The sequence below is a fragment of the Chelonia mydas genome, chromosome 21 (genome assembly GCF_015237465.2).
Source record: "Chelonia mydas isolate rCheMyd1 chromosome 21, rCheMyd1.pri.v2, whole genome shotgun sequence".
NCBI classification, from domain to species: domain Eukaryota; kingdom Metazoa; phylum Chordata; order Testudines; family Cheloniidae; genus Chelonia; species Chelonia mydas.
Genome location: NC_051261.2, coordinates 16,519,587 through 16,539,041, shown reverse-complemented (window position 1 = coordinate 16,539,041; position 19,455 = coordinate 16,519,587). Strand labels below are relative to the sequence as shown.

General features: G+C 51.0%; 1 protein-coding gene across 4 annotated transcripts in view; it reads right to left on the bottom strand.

Annotated features, from left to right (window-relative positions):
• The window catches only part of ELAPOR1 (endosome-lysosome associated apoptosis and autophagy regulator 1), a 103,891-nt gene that overhangs the window by 31,940 nt on the left and 52,496 nt on the right, over positions 1–19,455 (bottom strand). For all 4 annotated transcript variants that reach the window (XM_043533709.1, XM_037885149.2, XM_043533708.1 and 1 more), the window contains exons 9-15: positions 18,797–18,974; positions 17,372–17,500; positions 16,112–16,202; positions 15,064–15,169; positions 13,558–13,695; positions 8,095–8,349; positions 6,619–6,792 (exon numbers count right to left, since the gene is read on the bottom strand). In XM_043533709.1, coding sequence (XP_043389644.1) covers positions 6,619–6,792; positions 8,095–8,349; positions 13,558–13,695; positions 15,064–15,169; positions 16,112–16,202; positions 17,372–17,500; positions 18,797–18,974 — 1,071 coding nt within the window. The remainder of the gene's footprint in view (positions 1–6,618; positions 6,793–8,094; positions 8,350–13,557; positions 13,696–15,063; positions 15,170–16,111; positions 16,203–17,371; positions 17,501–18,796; positions 18,975–19,455) is intronic.

Sequence of the window (19,455 nt, the reverse complement as noted above, 5' to 3'; positions counted from 1 at the left end):
TCCATTCCCAGAGCTCCCAGCAGCAGAGGGTGACAAAGGGTGCAGAGTTGCATAGTGGGATAGCTACCCATGTTGCAATGCTCTCCCTCCCTGTCAATGCAAGAGCAATGACTGTGGATGCGCTCACCTGACACAAGAAGTGTTGTGTGGATGTGATCAACCAATGTTATTAAAGCGACTTATGATCGTTGACGTAATTTAAGTTGACTTAACTCTGTAGTGTAGACATAGCCTTAGTCCTAAGTGGAGCACAGTATCTGGTCCAAGAGGTGAATAACAGCAGCCATAATATAATTAAATTTAACATCCTTGTGGTGGGGGTGGGAATACCAAACAAGGCGAGCACAGTAGCATTTCACGTCAAAAAGGGGACTTGCACAAAAATGAGGAAGTTAGTTAAATGGAAATTAAAAGGAATAGTCACAAAAGTGAAATGCCTGCAAGCTACATAGGAACTTTTTAAAAACACCGTAATAGAGGCTCAAATTAAATGTACACCCCAAATCAAAATAATAAAAAAAAATTGCTTAGAGGCAAAGAGGCATCCTTCAAAAACTGGAAGTCAAATCCTACTGCGTCAAGTATAATTAGGCAGGTCAAAAAAGAATCTGAAGAGCATCTAGCAAAAGACACAAAAAACCCCCAAATTTTGTAAAGTACATCAGAAGCAGGAAGCCCGCCAAACAATCAGTGGGGCCACTGGATGGTCGAGGGGCTAAAGGAGCACTCAAGGAAGACAAGGCCATTGTGGAGAAGCTAAATGAATTCTTTGCATCTGATGTGAGAAAAATCCCTGCACCTGAGCCATTCTTTTTAGGTGACAAATCTGAGGAACTGTCCCAGAATTAGGTGTCAGTAGAGGATGATTTGGAACAAATTGATAAATTAAACAGTAATAAGTCACCAGGACCAAAGGGATTCACCCAAGAGTTCTGAAGGAACTCAAATATGAAATTGCAGAACTACTAACTGGGGTACATAACCTATCGCTTAAATCAGCTGAACCAGGTGACTGGAGTATAGCTAAATTTTTTAAAAAGGCTCCAGGGGTGATCCTGGCAATTGCAGGCCGGAAAGCCTGACTTCAGCACCAGGCAAACTGGTTGAAGCTACAGTAAAAAAAAAAGAATCATCAGACACATAGATGAACACAATATATTGGGGAAGAGTCAACACAGCTTTTGTAATGGGAAATCCGGCCTCACCAATCTACTAGAATTCTTCGAGGGGGTCAACAAGCATGTGGACAAGGGTGATACAGTGGACAAGGTCCCTCACCAAAGGCTCTTAAGCAAAGTAAGCAGTCATGAGATAAGAGGGAAGGTTCTCTCATGGATCAGTAATTGGTTAAAAGATAGAAAACAAAGGGTAGGAATAAATGGTCAGTTTTCAGAATGGAGAGAGGTGTTCCCCAGGGATTTGTACTGGGACCAGGGCTGTTCAACATATCTATAAATAATCTGGAAAAAGGAGTAAACTGTGAAGTGGCAAAATCTGCAGATGATACAAAACTACTCAAGATTGTTAAGTCCAAAGCAGACTGAAGAATTACAAAGGGAGCTCTCAAAACTGGGTAACTGGGCAACAAATGGCAGATGAAATTCAGTGTTGATAAATGCAAAGTAATGCACATTAGAAAACATAATCTCAACTATACATATAAAATGATGGGGTGTAAATTAGCTGTTACCACTCAAGGAAGAGATCTTGGCGTCATCGTAGATAGTTCTCTGCAAACATCCCCTCAATGTGCAGCGTCAGACAAAAAAGCAAACACAACGTTAGGAACCATTAGGAAAGGGACAGATAATAAGCCAGTAAATATCAAAATGCCACTACAGAAATCCATGGTACACCCACACCTTGAATACTGTGTACAATTCTGGTCACCTCATCTCAAAAGAAGATCTATTAGAACTGGAAAAGGTTCAGAGACGGGCAACAAAAACGATGAGGGGGACGGAACAGCTGCTGCATGTGGAGCGATTAAAAGGACTGGGACTGTTCAGCGTGGAGAAGAGACGACTCGGGGGGGAGAGGACAGAGGGCTCAGGCCACGAGAACGGCCAGACGGGGTCCGACCAAAGGTCCATCTAGCCCAGTGTCCTGTCTTGTGAGTACGGTGCAGCGGGTGCTGGACTTCAGCAGGGCGAAACTGCAGCGGGATGGGTGTTGGGTGCAGTGGGTATTGGGAGTCCACACGGCTGGACTGTGAGGAGGGAGGAGTGGAATGCGGCAGGTAGAGAGTGGAACCAGGAGGTTGATAAGAGTGTGTTGGTGGGGAGGAGGGGAAGCGCATGGGTAAGAGCGCGGGTGTGGAGCAGCTCGGTTTGAAGAGCTAGTATCGCCTGAAGCATGTCTGCTTGGAGCTCCATAACTGTTAAGAGCCGCTCCGTGGCTTCTTTCTGGTGTGCCAGTGCCAGGTGCCCCAGAGGGAATGAACAGAACAGATAACCATCAAGTGATCCATCCCCTGTTGCCCATTCCCAACTTCTGGCAAACAGAGGCTAGGGACACCATCCCTGCCCATCCTGGCTAGTAGCCATTCATGGACCTATCCTCCATGAACGTATCTAGTTCATTTTGAACCCCGTTATAGTGTTGGCCTTCACCACATCCTCTGGCAGGGAGTTCCACAGGTTGACTGTGTGTTGTGTGAAAAAATACTTTTGTTTGTTTTAAACCTGCTGCCTATTAATTTCATTTGGTGACCCCTAATTCTTGTGTTATGAGAAGGAGTAAATAACACTTCCTTATTTACTTTCTCCACACTAGTCATGATGGTATAGACCTCTATCATATCCCCCCCTTAGTCGTCTCTTTTCCAAGCTGAAAAGTCCCAGTCTTATTCATCTCTCCTCACACAGAAGCTGTTCCATACCCCTAATCATTTTATTGTCCTTTTCTGAACCTTTTCCAATCCCAGTATATCTTTTTTGAGATGGGGCAACCTAATCTGCAAGCAGTATTCAAGATGTGGGTGTACCAGGGATTTATATAGAGGCAATATGATATTTTCTGTCTTATTATCTTTCCCTTTCTTAATGATTCTCAACATTCTGTTCACTTTTTTGGCTGCCGCTGCACAATGAATGGATGTTTGCAGAGAACTATCCACAATGACTCCAAGATTTCTCTCTTGAGTGGTAACAGCTAATTTAGACCCCATCATTTTATATGTATAGTTGGGATTATGTTTTCCAATGTGCATTACTTTGCATTTATCAACATTGAATTGCATCTGCCATTTTGTTGCCCAGTCACCCAGTTTTGAGGGATCCTTTTGTAGCTCTTCGCAGTCTGCCTGGGACTTAACTATCTTAAGTAGATTTGTATGATCTGTAAATTTTGCCACCTCACTGTTTACCCCTTTTTCCAGATCATTTGTGAATATGCTGAATAGGACTGGGCCCAGTACAGACCTCTGGGGGTCACCACTATTTACCTCTCTCCATTCTGAAAACTGACCATTTGTTTCCTATCTTTTAACCAGTTACCCATTCATGAGAGGACCTTCCCTCTTATCCCATGACAGCTGACTTTGCTTAAGAGCCTTTGGTGAGGGCCCTTGTCAAAGGGTTTCTGAAAATCTAAGTACACTGTATCCACTGGATCCCCCTTGTCCACATACTTGTTGACCCCCTCAAAGAATTCTAGTAGATTGTAAAGGGAAATCATGCCTCACCAAATACCATGTTGACTCTTCCCCAACAAATTATGTTCATCTCTGTGTCTGACAATTTTGTTCTTTACTTTAGTTTCAACTAGTACAGTACTGAAGTCAGGCTTACCTGCCTGTAATTGCCGGGATCACCTCTGGAGCCCTTCTTAAAAGCTGACGTCACATTAGCTACCCTCCAGCCATCTGGCACAGAAACCGATTTAAATGAGAGGTTGCAGATGACAGTTAGTAATTCTGCAATTTGACATTTGAGTTCCTTCAGAACTCTTGGGTGAATCCCATCTGGCCCTGGTGACTTACTGCTGTTTAGTTTATTAATTTGTTCCCAAACCTCCTCTAATGACACCTCGAACTGGGGCAGTTCCTCAGATTTGTCATCTAAAAATAATGGCTCAGGTCAGGGAATCTCCCTCACACCCCTGACTGTGAAGACTGATGCAAAGAATTCATTTGGTTTCTCCGCAATGGCCCTATCGTCCTTGAGTGCTCCTTTAGCATCTCGATTATCCAGTGGCCCCATGGGTTGTTTAGCAGCTCCCTGCTTCTGAGGTACTCAAACATCTTTTTGCTATTGCTGTACTTTTGGAGTCTTTGGCTAGCTGTTCTTCAAATTCTTTTTTGGCCTTCCTAATTGTATTTTTACATTTCATTTGCCAGAGTTTATGCTCCTTTCTATTTCCTCTCACTGCTTCTCTTACTTTGTAGTGTACATTTAAGTTGAGCCTCTATTATGATGTCTTTAAAAAGTTTCCATGCAGCTTTCAGGGATTTTACTTTTGGCACTGTACCTTTTAATTTCGGTTTAACTAACTTCCTCATTTTTGGGTAGTTCCCCTTTCTGAAATTAAATGCCACAGTGTTGGGCTGCTGTGGTGTTTTCTCCGCCACAGGGATGTTAAATTTAATTATATGATGGTCACTATTACCAAGCTGTCCAGCTATATTCACCTCTTGGACAAGATCCTGTGCTCCACTTAGGTCTATAAAATCACGACCATGACTGAAAATGATTGAAAATTGTATGATTGAAAATGACCATTTGTATCAGTGCTGCTTCCAATATTATACAATTGCAACAAATTTTATCCAAAATGCTCATGTAAGGTGTCAATGGAACTCTTACAATTTATCCAGTATGATAATCCAGATTAAATCCATGTATCATCTTTGTATCTGAAGTTATGAATATTGACCATGGACTTGTATCTTAACAACGTGTTGTTTTCCTGGGTGACACTCCCCAGATAGTTTTACATTAGAATCATAGAATATTAGGGTTGGAAGGGACCTTAGGAGATCATCTAGTCCAACCCCCTGCTCAAAGCCTGTGTCGCTGGCCCATTAAGGACACTCCACTCTCACAATGGGCCATCCTGCCCAGATAGCTCTTCCTGGGGACTCCTCAGACAGCGAGGAGCCAATGGCCACGCCCTGTGACTCCGCAAACCACGTAGGCCATGTGATATGCTCATGTGCCCCTGGACTCCATCTTGGGCCAATAACTTTCCACCCACCATGGTTGTGGGCTTTGTTTGGAACAGCAAGTTTCTATGCACACGGCAGAGGATATAAAAGACCCGAGACATCTCCATTTTGCCCCTTTCCTGCTCCAGTTCTCTGGACTGTGGATTTACAACTCGAAGGAGTATTTTGAACTGAGGGGACCTTCCAATCTCTTGGAAGTTACCAGAGAGACTTTACAAGCCGGCCGTCAGTTCCATTACTGCTATAAACCTGATAGAAGGGCTTTGCAATCATTTGTATGTATATGATCTATTAACTATTTATAACTCTCCTTTTCTTTTCTTAATAAACCTTTAGTTAGTGTACTAAGGGTTGGCTGACAGTGTGATATTTGGGTAAGATCTGAGATACATATTGATCTGAGGGTAAGTGTCTGATCCTTTGGGATTAGTAGAACCTCACAGATGGTGAACTGGCTTTTCAGTAACCTCTCACTATATTTGACCTGTTTGTCTGGATGGGAGCCAAGGGGATGGTGTTTGGTTAACCAGTGTGGTGCCACAGAAGCTCTTTTGTTACTGTCCTGGTGCATCTAAGAAATAGCCACCAGTCTGGGGGATTGTCTGCTCTGCTTCTTGCAGTCTGCCCTGAGTGTGGCATTCTCAGTGTGGCCCACCACAGGCACCTAGTCACCGTGTGGAGAAAGTGAAGAAGGAAGTGTTCTTTACCTCTTCTCAGAACACACGAACTAGGGGTCACCCAATGACATTAACAGGCAGCAGGTTTAAAACAAACCCAAGGAAGTATTTCTTCACACAACGCACAGTCAATCTGGAACTCTTTGCCAGAGGATGTTGTGAAGACCAAGACTATAACAAGGTTCAAAAAAGAACTACATAAATTAATGGAGGATAGGTCCATCAATGGCATTTAGCCAGGATGGGCAGGGATGCAGCCCCATGCTCTGGGTGTCCCTAAACCTCCGACTGTCAGAAGCTGGGAGTGGACGACAGGGGATGGATCATTCAAGGACTGCCTGTTCTGTTCATTCCCTCTGGGGCACCTGGCATTGGCCACTGTCGGCAGACAGGACACTGGGCTAGATGGACCTTTGGTCTGACCCAGTAGGGCCTTTCTTATGTTCTTATCTAAATGCATGACACCTAGATGCTTGTGGTCATTAAATAGCCTATGGCACTTTCCACAGGAATCTGGGTGTTACCAGCTGGGGCGACTGCCAATGTACCATACCTTTGGAGCATCGTCAGCTCTGCAGAATAACACTAGATGCGTCAACGCAAGTGGTAAGTGCGTGCAGATCTCAACACCATTCCCATTCTTGCTGGTGGTGCCAATACATTAAGCAAACAAAAGCAGCCAGGTTTAGCACCAGCGCTGGCTGAAATCCCAGCCTCAGCTGCCCCAGGCTGCAGGGGTCAGCAGAGGATACAGGAACACCCCTGTGCACTCACGTGGTTCCCACACAGGTTGATGCTGAAGTGATGGAAATATTTCAGCCCCTTGGAGGTGAAGCTTGGCCCGCCTGCGAAGGATGTGCTATTGGCCAGCGCTGAGAAGTCGTACTCCAGGGTCCTGCCATCCTTGTCAAGCAAGAAGCGGCAGTCGTTGTAGCACAGTGAATGGATCTGGGGGGAGGAACGTCCCAGTCAGCCAGTACGAGCCCTTCCACGAGCGTGCTGAACAGCTGCTGCTGGCTCAGAGGCACTCTAAAAAATTGGCCTCTGGATGGGCTGTGTTTTAAGGCAGCAGCATCCCTGACACACGGAAGGATGTGGGCATTTCTACAGCGACCTCTCAAGTAATTTATCCATCTGTTTAGGGTACTTACATGGCAGCTCAGAATCTGCACCGTAGTCACCCTCAGGGCAGGGCCATTATCCCATTTCACAGGCTGAGGAACAGGGACCCAGGTCATCCAGGGAGCCTGTGCAGAGCAGGGGACTGACCTCAAGTGTCCCCCAGCCCGGGCTAGTGCACTCAGCACTGGGCCACCCTTGCTGTGGGCGCGCTGTCCGTGTCGCCCCACGCGCCATGCGGGTTTGGTGGCAATGCAACGGCTTTATCTAGGGATGTGCACACTCGCCTGGCGTCATTCGGAGCCCAACATTCCACCCCAACTCCCATGATACAGGATCTAAGTTCAAGGCAGGAAAAACTGGGGTGGGGGGCGGAGGGGAGAGAAAAAAATTCTAAGGAAATACGTCTAGGGAGGCCCCATTCTGCTGGGAATTCCGTCAGTTCCCCACTATGGTAAGTCTTGAAATCAACAGTTGCTGGATTTGTCAGTGTAACTCCCGGCAGAATCCCGGCCAGGTACAGGACAATTGGACCATGGTCAGCAGGAATGATACGGGCAGGCCAGGCCTTGGAGACCCTGCATAGTGACCCAGGCAGAAGACTGCCTTAGCATTTCTGGTACCACAGAACGTACACGTCCAGCAGCCTCAGAAAAAAATCCCCTTTGCATTCACTACAGGCCCAGCCCTCACCGCCCGTTACTGATGGGCAGGCCGCCAACTGTGCGGCAGCCTGGATTCTGCACAGGAGAGCGGAACTCAAACTCGGGATCACACTTTACAAACCTGTCAGCCCAGCAGGAAAGAGACTTGCACTAGTTCAGGGACCCCACCCTTCGGCTGGGCAGGTCTGTGATACGTGCACTGCCAGGAGGTGCAGTCACTGCGAGTTTGAACAGAGAGAGGGGAGCTCTCCCTTACCAGGGACCAGGCCCGGATCCTGCAGTCGGATCCAGGCGGGCCGGTCCTTCTGCCCGTGGGACGTCACTGGATGTACGAGGCTGCTCACACACACCAATCTGCAGGATCAGCCTGCTCAGGGCGGGGCTGACTCAGCGTGGGCGTTTGTGCAGCACCTGCTGCACCAGCCCCACATCCCCATGGGTAAGAGGGAGGAGGAGGGGACAAGACCTTGTTGCTCTTTGTTCCAGGGCCGCAGGGGATGCAGGCCTGACTGCCATAGGGCTGGTGGGCTTTCAGGTAAGTGCTGGGTGTGCATGGGTGGCAGGCGCCGGAGGCTCGGTCTATGTAGTTCCCAGGCGGGCAGGAGGTGCAGGAGCCCGAGGACTCCAGGGCGCAGAGCCGGCAGTAAGAGGCCACCCCATCCATCACGTTGGTCACGTTGATCGAGTAGAGCTTGGCGACGTCATTCGTGTACTTTCTTCCCTGAAACAGAGGGGTCCCCGTGAACCCACAACACCAGCAGCGCTGCCCCAGGGTGCGCCAGGAACGCAGGGATTGTCCTGGGACTGCGCAGTAGGAACGTGAAGGGACATTTCCTGGCTCCCTACCTTGTGGCCTGGCCCCCAGCCTGCAGTGTCTGAGCCCCTCGCAAGCACTCACATGGTGACCCTGGGAGGGAGGGTGGAGCTACCGTCCCCACTGCGCAGACGGGAGCTCAGGCAGATATGCTAATGGACTTGCCCAAGGTCTCACAGGGACAGAGGGAGGAACAGAAGCTGGGTCTCTCGAGCCCCAGGTCTGCTCCCTGCCCACGGCTGCCCAGCCTCTGCTGAAGGGACACTGCTAACCAGAATTGATTGCAAGGAAATCCCAGTTTCTGACATGTACAGATGGTCTCCACGACAGGAGAGGAGTGTGATGTTATTGACATAATCCGGGACTGTATAGATCATCCAATGGCACCAAATCTTATATAAAGGGGGTCAAATGAGGTGTCTCAGACAAGGTCATGGTTTGCTGCTGCTGCTGATGCTGTCTGTATGTGGGTATCATTTTTGTAATTGAAGTTATGAATATTGGCTCTGTACTGTCTGTATTTCAAACTTATGCTCTGCTTCTGGGTGACACCCCAGACAAGTTGGTGTCAGCTCTGCCTAGCCTGCTGGATGGCCCATGAAGGACCATCAGCTATACAATGACCCATTGAGAGAAGGCAGACACACCTTGGGACTCAGCAAGGCATGCAGGGACCTGCCTATGGACAGAACTCTGAGGTGTTTCCAGGCCGTGTGCTGGACAGCTTGTCTTTGGGACACAGAAAGCAGAGTCCACATGGCAAGAGACTATAAAAAGCTGCTGCAGGTCCTCCATCTGGTCTTCAATCCTGCTCCTGGCCTCTGGAGGGACTTTGCTACACTGAAGCTCTGAACAAAGGACTGAATGACCCACCCCAGCTGTGGATGTTCTCCAGAGACTTGATTTGAACCTGCAGTTTATTCTATCACTGCTGCAAGCCTGAACCAAGAACTTTGCCATTACTGACAGGTTTCAGAGTAGCAGCCGTTTTAGTCTGTATCCGCAAAAAGAAAAGGAGGACTTGTGGCACCTTAGAGACTAACAAATTTATTTGAGCATAAGCTTTGATATGTTGTATTACTCTGAGCAGTTTTCTGCGTTTAACCAGTTTTGCCATGGCCAGGGAAAGGGGGATTCTAACCTGGTGGGAAATAGCTATTTGTCTGTGCAAAAAAGCAGTTTGTCTGTGAATGAAGTTTCTGAATGTCTGTCTAATGTCTCAGAAGTGAATCTGGAATTAGATCAAGCACAGAAAGATCTCATTGGTCAGGACAATGTTTCTCAGGAGCAGATTAAAGTGGATGGTCGGGTTAAAGCCCTAACTGAGGAAGCAAAGGGTAGATTTTTGATGAGTGATGGATCGTTGGCTAGTACAGCTTGTAAAAGCGAACCTGAAAAGGGTAACTGTGATTTGCTGGAAGTAGCTCAGGGTAGTGAGAAGAGCAGCAGTTTGTCTGTTGGGAGTGGCAAGGTGCTTGGTAAGGAAAGTCTGGATGAGCCTAGGCAGCCTTGTGAGCTGATGGCTTTGTCTAGTCAGCAGAGTGGGAAGGCGAGGAGAGTGGAAGAGGAGTGTCCCTGGACCTTACCTGTTAGCTGGGTGGAGAATTCTGACAGTGAAGGAAATGTGCCTGTTTCTGTCAGGGGTATTGACTTGCCTATGGAGGGAGCTACACTGATCTCCAAGCAGTTGTCTGTGACCAGCCTTGTGTGCTGGGACAAGGGGAATGAGATCCCAAGCTGTGTGTCTGGGAAAGGAGAAAGTGTGTCCGGCTCTTCTTTGTCTGTGGAGCAGACAGAAGGGGCCTTTCAGCCTGTGATGGTTGAGGGTAGTGCAGTTGTCTCAGAGTTGGTTCTGGATTCAGCTAAAGCCCAGGAGGGGAAGGGTCCTAAGTTTGTGTCTGCTCGGGAGAATGGCCCTGTAACTAGGTCGCATCCCGTTAGTGTCTATGTAAAATCCCAGAGACCAGACAATTCTGGTGCTTGTATTTTGCCTGTTGCTCGTGTGTTGTTGGGAAAGGGTGCAGCAACTCTGTCTAATCAGGGTGAGATCCTAGCCAGGGCACAAGGAGAGCATGAAGTGATGTGATTGTGTTACCTACTGAGGGTGTGGAAACCTGTAGCAAGAAGGAAAAGATTCCTGAACTTGTGTGTGGCAAAGGGAAGGAGAATGCTTCTGACGTTTTATCAAGGGAGTCTGTGAGTTTGCCTGAAAGGGGATTGTGTAGGAATCCGCCAGATGGGCCAGAGGTAATTCTGGATGTAAGTGAGACCCAGAAAGAGTCTGTTGTTGCTCAGGAAAGTGTTCCTCTAGAGCAAGCCCTAGGTAAAGAGGGTAAGAGCAGAATTTCTGTGAGGGGTGAATTGTTGCCTAGACAAGCCCTAGGGAAAAGAATCCTCATGAACTCTTTGCAAGCAGTTTACTGCAACTGAAGGGTGTGAAAGTGATTTAATCAAGAAAGTTTCAGTTGCTAACAGCCAGAAATTTTCTGTTGTGAATGGATCCACTGACTTCCCTGTTGAAAGATCCAGTGTGGATAGCTTTGAGAAGGTCTCAGATGGAGTGAAAGCTGTTAAGAAAGTTAAACAGTCCTCTAACCAAGTGGCTGTGTTTGGCCAGCTTGTTGGGAAGACAAGGCTGTTGAGAGAGGAATGTCTCTATGTTGATTCTGTAAGTGAATAGTCTGTGTCTCAGGTTCAGAGGGAAGACTGGGGAGCTGAGTCTGCAGAGCAGAACAGCTGTGTAGTTAATCTCTCGAGAATGCAGGGGATGGCAGGTATACTCTCATCTCTAGACACTTTGGATGTGACTTGTAGTCTCTCAGTGAACTTAACATCTGATTCCATGTGGAAGCAGAGGTTGGTAAGGGAAGGACAACAGAACTTTGAGTCTAGTTTGTTAGTGAAAATGGATGGAATCTCTTTAAGACAGAGTCCAGCCTTGGAATCGGTAGCAGTTAAGGATCTGAAAACTGGTGAACTGGCTCCTGTCTGTGGTAATGCAAATTACCTGACTGACTAGGGGAGGAAAGACTTGCTAATAGTTTTCAGAGTAGCAGCCCTGTCAGTCTGTATTCGCAAAAAGAAAAGGAGGACTTGTGGCACCTTAGAGACGAACCAATAGCTGTTAGCACAGAGAGCACACCCAATCAGCCAGTGAATTCTGTTAAGCAAGAGAGATCAGGGTTTGATCCTACAGGACACAAAGAAAAGAGAGACCTTAATTTTGCAAAGGGAAGCCACAGGTTAACCCTAAAATGCCCAAACCCCAATAGTACTGAGCCAAAGGTATGGAATAACAAACATGATTGTAGATGGACACTTGCAATGAATTTGTTGTTATTGCTCATGGTAATTTTTGTAACGAATGTGTTGCTATTACCAATGTAATAATGTCCAATGTAATAATGTAAAAATGTCCAATGTGCCTAACCTTTTGAAAAAACCCTTGAACATGTTAAAAGGATTACATGAGAACACACTTTGTGTTAAAAGGCCTTGTTATACTGATGTTTCACAGTTAGTGCCTGTAAACAGTATTGGAATGTTTCACAGGGGAAAAGACATTCCAGACCTGATGTGCTGTATGAAAAGGGAAACTGAGGCACACTACCATATTGCTTTCACAGCTAAATGCCAAGATTCCTGTCCTATGGACAACATTAATATCTACATTGACTTGATGTTAATTGGGTTCCAAACATTTGCCAGAGTTTGTATGGATCAAGTAGCTATGTTCTTTAGCTCTTGGCAAGATCACATGAGACATACAGGAACCATGCTGCAAAAGCAGATCCAATCCACTACTGTTCTAACCAAGTTTTACCTTGATTTTGTAAAGAGATTCAATCATGTTATTGAACACGACTTTGATAAATCATTTCTGTTATACACCAATACTAGCTGTAGAAAGACAGAAGCTCTTGGGATGCAGTCAGTGATGTTTGTGTCATCCCTTCCTGCATCAATTTTGCATTGGGAGTGTGACGTTATTGACATAACCTGGGACTGTATAGATCATCATTGCAACCAAGGTTGTGTGGTGGCACCAAATCTTATATAAAAGGGGGTCAAATGAGGTGTCTCAGACAAGGTCATGGTCTTCTGATTATGATTATGCTGTCTATATGTGTGTATCATTTTTGTAGTTGAAGTTATGAATATTGGCTCTGTACTGTCTGTATTTCAAACTTATGCTCTGCTTCTGTGTGACACCCCAGAGAAGTTGGTGTCAGCTCTGCCTAGCCTGCTTGATGGCCCATGAAGGACCATCAGCTACACAACTGACCCATTGAGAGAAGGCGGATACACCTTATGACTCAGCAAGGCATGCAGGGACCTGCCTATGGACAGAACTCTGAGGTTTTTCCAGGCCATGTGCTGGACAGCTTGTCTTTGGGACACAGAAAGAAAGACCACATGGCAAGAGACTATAGAAAGCTGCTGCAGCTCCTCCATCTGGTCTTCAGTCCTGCTTCTTACTTCTGGAGGGACTTTGCTACACTGAAGCTTTGAACCAAGGACTGAAAGACCCATCCCAGCTGTGGATGTTCTCCAGAGACTTCATTTGAACCTGCAGTTTATTCTGTCACTGCTGCAAGCCTGAACGAAGAACTTTATTGTTACTGTACGTAACTGATTCCATTTAACTGATTCTCGCTCTCATCTCTATCTTTTTCCTGTTATGAATAAACCTTTAGATTTTAGATTCTAAAGGATTGGCAACAGCGTGATTTGTGGGTAAGATCTGATTTGTATATTGACCTGGCTCTGGGGCGTGGTCCTTTGGGATCGAGAGAACCTTTGTTCTTTTACTGGGGTATTGGTTTTCATAACCATTTGTCCCCATACGAGGGGCACTGGTGGTGAAACTGGGAAACTGGGGTGTCTATGGGAATTGCTTGTGTGACTTGTGGTTAACCAGTGGGGTAAAACCGAAGTCTTCTCTGTTTGGCTGGTTTGGTTTGACCTTGGTGTGCATAGAAACCCCAGCCTTGGGCTGTAACTGCCCTGCTTGAAGCAGTTTGTCCTGAATTGGCACTCTCCATTGGGTCCCACCAGAACCTGCATAGTTACAAGGAGCAAGGAGCTTTGGGACCAGGCTGCCACCCCTCTTACCGCCTCGTGATACGCCGTCCGCTGGAAGGCCCAGGTGAAGCTCATTGTGGCATTCTTTTCGATGATGTATGTGTAGGACTGTTTCCCTTTGGAGCCACTCCAGGTCTCCACGGGTGTGTTGGGCCGTGAGTTCACGCCCTGCCAGGGGGTAGGAAGACAAAAGGGGCTGGTCAGTGGCCACCGGAGCAGGTGGTCACTTCTACCCAGAAGGGTTTTATTACCCAGACCCCCGAGTCCCCTCCCACTGCCCAGCCGGGCTGCAGCTTTCAAAGCACCTCAGAGACAGGTGGTGTCAGGTTCCAGCTCCAAAAGCCACTTGGGCGCTCAGCTCTTGCAGCTGGAATTCAGAGCGTGAGTCACTCAGGTGCTGTGACCCAGGGGCCGTTTAGGTGTCGCATTCGGACGCCCACTGGGCACCGACCCAGCCAAGACTTGTGAATTGATTTGATGATTCTATAATTGCACAGACTCCAGCCCACAAGACATTCCTGAGTCAGTGCTTGCGGGCAGCGGTCCAATAAGGGCAGAAGTGATGCCATGCACCTCAGGAGACCAGAGACCAGGAGGGATGCACACTAGGCGGCCAGCATGAACCATCTCTCACTTTTATCCGTTCGAGACGAAGAGCCCCCTGACCACAGCTGAAGCCCCTGTCCTTTCCTCTCGCGGCCAGAATCACACCGTGCATGTAGCTGGTTAGAGGCCTCGTCCCTGATACTCAGACCCTGCTCATCTCACCCAACCTCTCTGCCAGGACGTGACAGCCATTCCCAGGACCGGATCGGGAGGGGACACGGTGCTCTGCGGGCACACACGGCAATGCAGATGGATGGTACTGGCTGGCAGACCAGTGGGCAGCAGGGACATGGTAGTGAGGGCAGGACACTGAGGCACAGGAGTGGTGGGCTGCAGCAGCTGGGAGGGAGGCCGCAGCATGCCAGGGCGGCCAGGAGAGGAGTGAACTGGGTGGAGGTGTGTGCGCAGTGGGGCAAGGTGTGTGCACTAGGAGATGCCCCTCTCCAGGGGTCCTTCTTCCAGCTTTGGGGACAGGACTTTTCAGGGTTAAGGGAATTCAGAGTTGCAGGGAAGTGCTTGAGTGACAGCCCTGGAGACAGAGGGCCCCTAACCCAGAGTGGGTACAGCATGGGCAGCGGCTGGGCAAGCTTCTCCCACAACCCATCCACTGTGGGTCAAAGGGGAGCTCAGTCTCCAGCTCAGCCCTGGGTCTCTCTGCTGAGACAGCAGTGCAGGACCCAGATGCACTGGTGGTTCCTGTGACCTGGATCTAGGCCCACCAATGTGTCTCCAGGAAGCTGCTGGGCAGCCTGCAGCCTGAGCCGGCCTTTGGCCCGACTCAGAGACCTGAAAGCTGCATGCCTGCCCCAAGAGAGCCCACAGCACTTCCTAGGGGTGTGACGGGGCAGGGGAGGCCCTACCCAGGCGGCAGAGAGAGTGTGATGATTTGCGGGAATGGAACCAGTGCAGGAAGCAGCCGAGCCGACCTACCACCATGAAGTACAGCTCGCAGTTCACGCTGCAGATGGTCTCAAAGACAAAGGTGATTCTTGCCACCTCTTTGCTCTCAACATCCTCCATCACAGACTGCGGGGGCCTGCGAACACAGAGCGGATCTCAGGCTGCGTCCTGCTGCGCAAGGCACTGGAGAGGGCTGAGAGTGCCTGGATGCGCATGCAGAGAGCGCAGGGTGACTGGTGTTGGGAGGCAGGTTCTGCTCAGGGACCCTGCTCCGTGGGTTTACTCCAGATTTACCCCAGTGATGGAGTCTTGGCCTCAGCATGTGTGTCTGAGACCAAGCCAGAGACCCTGTCCTGTAGGAACAGCCAGAGCAGGGATTGCTGCATGGAGAGGGGGTAAAATGGGCCTACCCTCCCAGCACCCTCTTGGGCCAGATACTGTGCAGGGGAGACTCCAGGACCCAGGGGTGCCCACCCCTCCCCTGACTACGTGGCCTTGGGGAAAAACTGCAGGGAGGAGCCAGCCAGAGGGGGGCTGGACCCACAGCCAAGGCAGGGTCCTTCCTACAGCTCTGACTGGGCTTTCCCTGCCCTGCGCTGATGGGCGCAAACAGCCAATCCCCTCCCTTAGTTTCTACCCCTCAGCTTCACTCCACTCCTGCCCTGTCCCCGTTTCTCTTCCACATCTCTCTCCCTGCCATTTATTCCCTCCCAACTAAACCCACCTCCCACAAAGTCCTGGCATCAACCCGGCTGCCCAGCTGGCGTGTTCTCCCCTCCCTCCCCCAGGTCTGTCTGGTCAGACTGTGAGATCTTAGGGGCTGTCTGTACAGCGCCTGGCACCACAAGGCCTAGTCCTGGCCAGCCCAGAGGCACTGCCGGAATGAGCATGATTAATAACACCAGCTTCCTGCGCTGGGAGCGAGGGCAGCCCTTTCAACCAAGCCCATCTGTGCACTGAGGTGTAGCACCTGCCCGCGGGGCAGTGACCCACTGAAATCTGCCCTGCCCCCCGTGGCTTTCTGGGGCCTGGAATGCTGGGCGCCGCGAGGCCAGAGGCAGGCCGCCCCCGCTCTCACCTGAACCCAGGGACGACCATTGTCAGGATCATGAAGTCGTTGTCGGAGGCGCCTGCTGCTGTATATATGTAGTCGCCAGCCACCTCCCACCCTGGAAGAGCAGAGGCCAAAAGTCACAGCCTCCCAGGACTGCCAGAGCACGGCCATCGCCAGGACAGCGCCCCAGGGACAGGCATTTAAGGGGCAGATCAAGGTGGATGGCGTCACACCCCATCTGGTGCCTTGTGCGGTCACTTCCCCCTGGGCAGAGGGGTGGAGTGCTGCTCCCGGTGGGGAGGGCGACGGGAGAATTCTCATCTGCCCCCCCAACCCAGGGCATCTCTGTGTCCCCTGACGGGTTTTAGCCAGTGGCTTTGGTGGGAGCCACATCGGTTACTGGTAGAGCGTGGGCGAGTCGCCCTCCACTGCCTGGCTGCTTCTTCAGGTTTGTTTGCTGGCACACAGCAATGCCACCCTCTGGTGTGGGGGCACCAAGGAGCCTGTACTAACACGGCTAGTCCCGTACGGGAGGGAGAACCGTGCGAGGGATGCTACCAGGATAACTATTACAGGGACAAGCACTCCCCTTCTGGACATAACCCAACAGGCATGGGCGGCGGGCGGAGCCCCCCTTTGGGGAGGCTGGCCCTGGCTCCGCCCCTTCAGCCTTCCCCAACCCCTGTGGCCGGAGTCTTGAGACCCCCTCCCCTACCCGGCCAGAACCCCGAGATCCCCTCTCCCCGCAAGCGGCTGGAGCCCTGAGACACACCCCCTTGGCCGGAGGAGCCCCGGGCCAGCTGAAGCTCCAAGTCCCCGCCCCACCTGCCCGGAGGAGTCCAGGGCCAGCTGCAGCCACGCTGTGTCTCCCCTGCCCAGACCCCAAGCTGCCCGGAGAAAAGCATCTCAGACTCTCCTCCAGTAAAAGCTTTTGCTATGCCCCATGCACGTTCGAGGCAGCTGACGAGGTGCTGGACTCCAGAGAGATTTCTGATGAACCCAGGAAGCTGAATAGCACATACCGTCTCCTCAGCCGCCCCAGAACCTGCAGGGGGCATAATAAAACAAAACTTCCCCCCAGAACCCCACAGCCAGGGGTCTGGCGGCAGCCTCCCCTGGCCTATTATACCCACTGCCCATGCCACCGGGACTGAAACCTGGGTGCAGAGCTGCCCACTTGAGGGCCAGCTAACCAAGCCCCGCAGCTGCAGCGTCTTCTGTGCCGGGGGAAGCCCGGCCAGCCCCCGGTGAAAAGCACGCTGGTAAACGACTCCCCACAGGTACCTGCGAACCCTTTATATTCAAAGTTGATTCCACTAAGGACGGTCGTCTCCATGTTAGCCGGCAGGGTGTTCCACCACTTGTATTCGAAGCCCAGCACCGGCTCGGTCCCAGCAGCACAGCTGATGCAGCCTGGAGCAGAGGGAAACCATGTTACTCCAGCTCAGCGCTTTGGCCGTGGATGCCATGCAGCAGGAGCGGGGAAGTGCCGTCTCCAGCAGTCTCACTCCCAGTCCGTGGAGGGTGCAATCCATGGGGACTCATGGAACGAGCAGAGGAGGATGGGTCAGAGGGTGAGTCTAGGGCAGACGTGGGCAAACTACAGCCTGCAGGATGGTGCTGCCCGGCCCCTGAGCTCCCCACCGGGGAGGCTTGCCCTGGGCAGCGCTCTGGGCGGCGGGGTTGCGCGCTCATGCAGGACAGCACAGCAGCGTGTCTGGCTCCAGTCAGGCGGTGCGGCAGCCAGACATGCTGCTCTGAGTGGCCTGGCAAGGGGGCCGGTCCCGGGGGGCAGTCAGGGGACAGGGAGCAGGGGGCGTTTGGATGGCGGGGAGGTTCGGTGGGGGGTTGGGGGGAAAGGGTGGATGGTTGGATAGAGCAGAGGTTCGGGGGGGGGGAAGGGAGGGTTAGATAGGGGGTGGAGTCCTGGGGGGTGGTTAGGGACAGGGGTCCCAGGTGGGGACGGTCAGGGGACATGGAGCAGGGGGGGTTGGCTGGGTCGAGGGTTCTGAGGGAGGCAGTCAGGGGGCGGGAAGTGGGAAGGGGCGGATAGGGGGTGGGGGCCAGGCTGTTTGGGGAGGCACAGCCTTCCCTACCTGGCCCTCCATACAGTTTTGCACCCCAGTGTGGCCCTCGGGCCAAAAAGTTTGCCCACCCCTGGTCTAGAGTCCAAGGAACAGGATCCAGGGGCTGGAAGCTGAAGCTAGAGAAGTTCAGGCTAGAGATAAGGGGCAGATTTTAAGTGAGGGCAATTACTCAATGGTATGATGAAGAGACGGGGTGGATTCCCCAGGACAAGACGAGGCGTCTCTTTCTCAAATCCAGCCTCTAGTTCAACCACAAGCTACAAGTGGGATGCGGGCGTTCCTGGTTCTCTGCCCTGTGCGAGGCCGGAAAGCCAAATGCTCCTTCTTGCCTGACAACATGCCGAGGGGATGGCCAGGGTAAGCCAATGGTTCTGCCACTTTCAGTGCAGGGATCCCTTCTCCATACCGGACACCCAGCCCAGGGCCCTGGCAAGGAGCTAGCCAGGCCCATCCTCCCATTTAACAACATGGTGACTTGCCCCAGGTCAAGAACCCAAACCTGCCCTGACTCCATGCCCCACGGAGCATGGCTAACGGGGACCAACCCAGACTGTGCCTTGCTGGGAGAGCCGATCTCCAGCCCCGCTGGACTCAGCCGACATAACAGACAGGGTGGCATTACCGGAGCCGTTGGAGTACGAGCCGGATGGGCAGGGCTCACAGGCGCTGGAGTTGGTTTTGAAGAATCCAGGGTTGCAGGGCGGGCACTTGGTTTTCACCCCTGAGGGGGGCAGTTGCACGGCTGTAGGCAGATCCTCGCTGCAGGTTTTTGGTTCTGCCCACTTAAACATTAACTGAGTCTGGAGGAGCACAGAAAGCAGGTGAGAGTGGGCATGGCCCAGCCTGGGCCCGGCAGGGACACTTGGCAGCTGGTGTGAGCTTGGTGGGGAGACAGAAAATGAATCACCTCCACAAGGAGGCGCTGTTGTACATGGGACCCACCCCCAGCAGTGTGCAGTAACAGCCATCACTGCGACTCTGCGCCCTGCCCAGCACGCTCCTTGGGGAGGCAAACAAAAGGGAGAGTGGAGATTTCTTCTTAACCAGAACCCACCCTGATCCTGGCAGGCGGCAGAGTCAGCTGCTGACAGGATGCAAGAGCTGTCATGCCAAGGCTCTGCAGTTCTATGCCCCTTTCACTGGAGGATCTCCAAGCTTCACGCGAAGTTGTTAACCGACCCTCACCAGCGCCCAGCTGAGGGTTTTCCCACGGCCACATGGCAAGGCAGAGCAGAGCTGGGACCAGAAGCCAGCAGCGCAGACTCCCAGAGCCCTGCTCCC